This window comes from Osmerus eperlanus, unplaced genomic scaffold (genome assembly GCF_963692335.1).
Source record: "Osmerus eperlanus unplaced genomic scaffold, fOsmEpe2.1 SCAFFOLD_584, whole genome shotgun sequence".
Lineage (NCBI taxonomy): Eukaryota > Metazoa > Chordata > Actinopteri > Osmeriformes > Osmeridae > Osmerus > Osmerus eperlanus.
The window spans coordinates 1-6,988 of NW_026911102.1; the positions used below are offsets into that span (position 1 = coordinate 1).

The 6,988-nt window shown below is 44.2% G+C and overlaps 1 protein-coding gene across 1 annotated transcript; it reads left to right on the forward strand.

The window, feature by feature from the left end:
- Positions 1–321: 321 nt before the first annotated feature.
- Positions 322–3,894, forward strand: LOC134015617 (chromobox protein homolog 6-like; the record flags this gene model as incomplete). The annotated part of the gene is made up of 4 exons (XM_062455199.1): positions 322–365; positions 497–562; positions 2,041–2,107; positions 2,611–3,894. Coding segments are annotated over 4 exons (1,461 nt in total), but the record flags the coding sequence as incomplete, so codon positions are not given.
- Positions 3,895–6,988: the final 3,094 nt, after the last annotated feature.

Here is a 6,988-nt window from a genome sequence, read left to right on the forward strand (position 1 = left end):
GAAGAAAACGTTAGGTAATGTTACTCAAAATATCTGTTTATAGCGTAATACAAGGTTCATGCAGTCTGCATAAACTGAAACAAGTTAACGTTAGTTACCACTAGACACAGACTTGTGGCCACAACAATGTCACTTCATACAGACCAGTCTTGCTGGGCGGCCATGCCAGCGAATCGCAAAGTAATGTCTCAATTCAAAAACCACTTTATTACGAAAAGCAGTTTTTGTTCATATTCAGAATATGGGTTACACAATTATATGTTTTTATTTTGCATCTAATCAATTACACATTATCGGTTCCTAACCATTTTTTAATTGCAGGGCCAAATTGAGTATCTTGTTAAATGGAGAGGATGGGCCATTAAGTAAGTTCACTGCGTTTCTACGTTTTCTACTCTGGGTTTTCTATATATTTTGGGAAGAATTGATGTGAGATATTGGGATGGTAATACTACATGTGAAAGACGTCTCTAATTGAAGAATTGCTTAATTCCAGGTATAGCACATGGGAGCCAGAAGAGAATATTTTGGACAGCCGACTGATTGCAGGATTTGAACAGAAGTGAGTCGTTTTGTGGATGGTTTTAGTAATTGGTCTATGACCCATTAATTGGCTTGTTACTGGTGTTTGAGTATTTAAGGTATTTTGTTGTTTTTTCACATTCATTTCCTGCAAAAGTAATTGTTAACTGTCATTACATCAAGTAATGGAACAGTATGTCTGTTGCATGATTTAAATAAAAACAATTAAAACGTTTAAACACAACAGAGGAATGCATGACTTGCTGGTCCTCATCATCGTGTGTTTATATTTATGGTGTTCTTTATTTCGTATTTTAGTTATTGTAAATTCTGTCTCATAGACTGTGTTTTCACACTCTGAACAATGTGTTACTTTTGACTTTATTGAGCTCTTCTCACCAGCATTATTTGTGGTTCGGCTGTCTGTTCTGCTTTTTCTCAGAGCTTTTCAAACATCTTGTTTGTGTGTTTTGCAGGAAATGACTAGATACAGAAGCAGACAGTTTTCTCAAACTCTTTCTCTTTATACTAAAGTGCAAATTTTTTCAGACAGTTATTCTCCCTGCTGTAGTTGCTAGTTTAATCCCGAAATGTTAGTGGACAGTTTTTCTTTAAACAGGAATGATGTGCAAAATGCCGGATAGCAGCAAAATCTCTTATTGTGCACGGTTTATATAGTGGCCATATATCCTGTCCTTACTAGATTGTTCCCTTTATGTTTTTTGGGGGGGTTTTTTTGGTTTAATTGCAGTGTTTGTTCCCCCTTTTCCACTGAAAGTCACTCCAGAGCAGATTGTACCCTGACATTATGGCTTTACATATGAGCAGATACTCTTCATAGTGTACACTGACATTATAGCTTTACATATGAACAGATACACTTCATAGTGTACACTGACATTATGGCTTTACATATGAGCAGATACACTTCATAGTGTACACTGACATTATGGCTTTACATATGAGCAGATACACTTCATAGTGTACACTGACATTATGGCTTTACATATGAGCAGATACACTTCATAGTGTATTCACAATTACAAACAAAATAGCTGTGGTTTTTTTTACGATCATCAGCACCCTGATGGCAGACACTTTCTTGCTGAAACCACAAACCACTCAACGCCATTGTAAAGCAGGAAAGGTCTGCAGAAACTTACATATGTCAAATACCCTTCCTTCTCCCAGAAACTATCTGGGCAAATTTAAATAAACACAAAAGTATAGGAAGAAACAAAGAAACAAAGAAGATGAAATATCCTGACAGAAAAAAAAAGTGGGGGAAAAAAAGTGATAGCCTGACAGAATTTTGTTTTTCGTGTTCACAAATATGATACTCTAGAAATGTACTTTTTAAATCCATTTGTATTCAGTGATTTTAAGGATATTTGTTAAGTGATTTGGTCTTAAGAGTAAGAATACTGGATGAGTGATGTGGTCATTAGAGTAAGAACAGTGTTTGAATAATTTGGTCATTATAGCCAAATGCAATTTTCTTTTTTCTTCTTTTTCCAGGGAGAGAGAGAGGGAACTTTATGGGCCAAAGAAAAGAGGACCTAAACCCAAGAATTTCCTCCTTAAGGTTTGATTCTGAAATGTAGTCTTTGTGTGTGTCTGCCAAATAAAACTTGGACTGTTGAAAGATCAAGGAATAGCTACATTTGGTTAATGGTGAATCATGTAGAACTGAAGGGAAAAAAATAACATTCCTCTTCTGCTGGGCGTTGGCTCTGCACAGGAAATGGCTGCACATTTTATAGTATAAACACACATGAGTATGTATTCTGTATTGATGAAGTTTTTAAAATATTTTTTGCAGCTTGCCTTTACTGCTGTAAATATCAAGTGTTTTGTTTCAGTCATTAGATGTCATGACATCATCGTATTATATTCCTTTCTAATTGGCCACTCTCAATTCCTCCACGAATATTTCCTCTCTCCAAGATCTCTTCCTGTTATTCTGAGTGTCGCAGCTTTCCTACACCACAGTGATCCTCTCTTTCCCATTCTTCCCTCCTTCTTTATTTCCCCCTTTTTTTCTTGCCTTTCTGTTTCCCCCCTCCCTCCTGACCTCCTCTTTCACAGGCTCGAACCCATGGCTCCGAGCCCTCTGTGCAGGGCCCCGCCTCTCGTCGCTGTCACTCCCAGCGCGCCCCCTCCAGCCCCTCACCTTCCTCCGCCCCTTCCTCCTCCTCCTCCTCCTCCTCCTCCTCTTCCTCCGTGTCCATTCCCAAGCTCCAGTCCAGAGCCACGTCCCACAAACTGAAGAAGGACATCCGTCGCTGCCACCGGCTGTCCCGGCGCCCCCTGCCCCGCCCGGACCCCCTGGCCCCGCCGCACGGCGCCCGCCCGCCCGCCTCCCCGTTTTCGGAGACGGTGACCATCCTGAACCGGCGGGTGAAGCCGCGGGAGAACAAGCGCAGCCGCATCATCCTCAACCTGAAGGTGATCGACGGGGGCGGGACCCGCCGCGTGCCCCTGTCCGCCCCGGCCGGCCGGCCCGGCCCCGCCCGCCGGAACATCCCCTCCCGAAACCGCATCATCGGGAGGCGGCTGAGCGACGGGCCCTGCCGGGGCCCCCCGCCGCCCCTCCGGATGCCGGGGTTCCCCATGTACGGGAAGCCCTTCGGGGTGCAGCAGGTTTCGCCGGGCGCGGCCGGCGCTCAGTCCGGGACGGGGTGCAGTACGGAGGGGAGCAGTGACTCGACGGCGTCCTCTCTCCGCCCCGCCGGAGGAAAGGCGGGCGCGGCTCAGCCCGCTCCTCGGTACCAGCCGCCCCCCTCCCCCACCAGCTCCAGCGGCTCTCAGAGTGGGCCGCCCTCCCCTCCTCACATCCAGGCCCCGGCCCCACAGGCCTCCCCTCCCAAACTCAGCCCCCAGGCCCCGCCTCAAGCCAGCCGCCCCGCCTCTGCCCCCGGGTCCTTCCTCCCATCCTCCCCCTCCCTGTCTTCATCGTCCGCCTCGTCCTCCTCTTCCTCTTCTGAGGACGAGGAGAATATTCTGGATCTCTCCGTGCCGCCCGGGGGCGAACGGAATCCCAGGCGCCGCCGCGGTCGCCACGGAGCCCAAACCGACGAGCCGCCCACGTGTCAGAGCGTCGACCCCCTGCCCCTGCCCCTCCAGGGCCCCTCGGACCCCCCTCTCCTCTCCCTGGAGAACCCGAGGGGGCTCTGCGAGGGGGACCCCGACTGGCGGCCGGAGATGGCCCCCTGCTGCACCAACGTGGTGGTGACCGACGTGACCACGAACCTGCTCACTGTCACCATCAAGGAGTTCTGCTCACCGCCAGAACTGGACCAGTCCGCCCCTCCCAGCCCCGCCTCCCAGACCACCGACACCGCCACGCTGACCCCCCAGCCCAAACCATGAACCGCACAAACGCCCGCAAAAAGCAAAAAAAACCTCAATAAATAGGCTTCTGTTGGCTTCATATAGTCCCCCCAAAATATGCACAAGTGCAGAGAAAAGTACTGTATTTATTTTTTTCATGTATTGATACACAGTAAGCTCTTATGCAGGGTGCTTCTGTTTTCACATTTATTACATGTGCAGTGCTTGTGATTTGCACGTGCTGCACTTGTTTATTACATGTACTGAACTTGTTTATTACCTGTACTGAACTTGTTTATTACATGTGCAGTTCTCGGTTATTACACGTTCAGTACTTGTTTATTACACGTGCAGCACTTGTTTGTTACACGTACCAAACTTGTTTTTTACACGTACAGTACTGCATGTTGAATCATGACAGACTCACCTTGTGTTCCTACTGTTGAAATGCGTTCACACGTAACAATAGGATGGCACTTTAAAGTCCAGTGCATGCACGTGTATTATTGTATGAATATTTTCACTTATTGTGCTCAATTGAATTTGACTCACCAGTATGCATAAGACTTGCATCGAAACTTGCAAAGATAGTTTTTCATTCTAATACGTAATGGGGATCCCTTCTCCCCACACATACATGCAAAGGACTATATAGCTAGCTATATATTTATATGCACGCACAATGTATAAGCCGGGACAGGTTTCATCAGTCAGACCATTAAGCTGCAGCTATGCTCTTTCTTAGCTCTTCTCTAGCTGTCTCTCCTTGTCTGTTCTTTCTATACTCGTTCTGAAGTCTGACACGACTCTAAACTGATCCTTTTTGTACATATGGCTGTGGACTGCATGTGTAATACTCTGCCATATTCTTTCAAAGACTACCGACTTTGTATCCCAGAAACGATTTTTTTTTAATGACCATGTCTGTCTTGAGTGTGTTATTTTAATCTTGCTCACATTGCCCCTCCCCCTAACATACACCTGTTTGAAGTGTGGTTAGGAGCTGCTACCTGTTGAGAGGTCGTCACAGCTAACGAAAGTCCGGTCCTCGTTGAAAGACGGTCTGTTTTGTGGTGAACAGTGATTGTATGAAGAATTGCCATTGTAGGGCTGTGCAGAGTGAAAGTCCTGTGTTTCATTTTGTAATCTGTGTGAAATCCCTGGTCCGTATTGTGTTTGCAGTATAATATGTGGTTGTGTAATAGATGTGGAAATGTATAGATGAAATAAAAAGAAAGTTAGACTCCCGTAGCGCACGCCAGAGCCTGATTCATGTCAAGATTTACTCTCTCAGTTTCTCTCTGAGCCAGCACAAACACTGTCAGATAATGGATTATTTACAGAACCAGCACAAACACATGTCAGATAACGGATTATTTACAGAACCAGCACAAACACTGTCAGATAACGGATTATTTACAGCACCAGCACAAACACTGTCAGATAACTGATTATTTACAGAACCAACAGGAACACTCAGATAACGGATTATTTAAAGAACCAGCACAAACACTCAGATAATGGATTATTTACAGAACCAGCACAAACACTGTCAGATAACGGATTTTTTACAGCACCAGCACAAACACTGTCAGATAACGGATTATTTACAGAACCAGCACAAACACTGTCAGATAACAGATTATTTACCGCACCTGCACAAACACTGTCAGATAACGGATTATTTACAGCCCCAGCCTGGAAACTGTTGTAGCAGCCAGTTTGATAATCACAAGGGTGAGTGACCTGCTTTGCTCCTGTCAGATCTATTGCTGTTACTCATCAATGCAGGATCATTTGTGTGGCGTGTTCGACTCTAGAGCTGTAAATTAATAAACCCAACCTTAAGTCTACACTATAAGAACCAGGTGCTTGTGGGAAGCCAACGGGGTGTTCTCTTTTCTCCCCGAATGGAATTTGAAATGCCAGTGTTGACAAAACGTGTGGAGGAGGAACATTTATTGTATATTTAGCCATTTAGCAGACGCTTTTATCCAGAGCAACTGCACAGAAGTGCAGACATGAAGGCTTATGGACACCGCTGATAGCAAGTCGTCAATGTTACAACCTGCAGCAGCCTGTGCATAAACCTGGAACATAAACGCTAAGTGCCACGGTAGGTCTAGGATGGAGGTGGAGAGCATTCTGCTTAACAAAATGTGTTTGAAACGGCATATAATGTTATGTGAAGTCTTAAGTGGGGACCGAAGATTAATGTTCAGCGCTGTTGGTGGAGCATGGGCAGTGTGCATAGAGGTGTTTTTCCCATAGGGTAAAAGACGGACTGTGACTCTTAACATTGTGACGAATGGGGAGCTAATGCCAATGGGTTTTCTAATTAGAATGTGGATAATGGAGTTTGGCATTTTGGAATGATGATATCCATACTTGAATCTGTTTTTAAACCACTTTCAAAAAATTGGTGTGTGCCAATTTATTTCTGAGATAGTCTTTTTTTTAAGTCTCCAGACTGACGTCCCGTGAAAAGGCTGTGGTCTGAACTACCAGGGGTGGGAGGGGTATCCCAAGGATATATGATTCTGCATGGAGGAATGGTCAAAAATCCCTCCAAATGTGGGAATCATCTGCCCTTATCACAAATTATCGGAAGAGATTAATGGTTGTCATCTTTGCCATGTGTCTTTGCACAAAGTATTAAACCAGGGGTGCCAATAATTGTGGAACCTCTTTTTTGGGGGGGAAATATTATTTATTTGAAAAATGTAAGACTTTGGTTGATTCCATTACAGTTTTCAAGCTTTCAATCTCGCAAGCTTGTGCAAAATTTTCAAAACCTTTGACACAACACTCACAATGGTAAGCACTTGTAACACAGCCCATTTGCCTGTTGAAAACATGCATTGTGCATTCATATCTTTGAAGAAATCTTGCACTTCCAAACTCAAATTCCAAATTTTTCATGAAATACTATTGGAATATTTGTTTAGATCACCCACACAAAAGTTGTTTTTACAATACTATAGCATGAAAAAATACTTGATACATGTTTCAATATGGTCTTTTTATGGTTCTAAATAAAGGGAATAGTGGAAACAGTAGAAGAGTGGAATCATTGAAAATGTAAAAAATATATATAATTATACTGTGGGTTTGATTCTTTTTTTTTTTTACA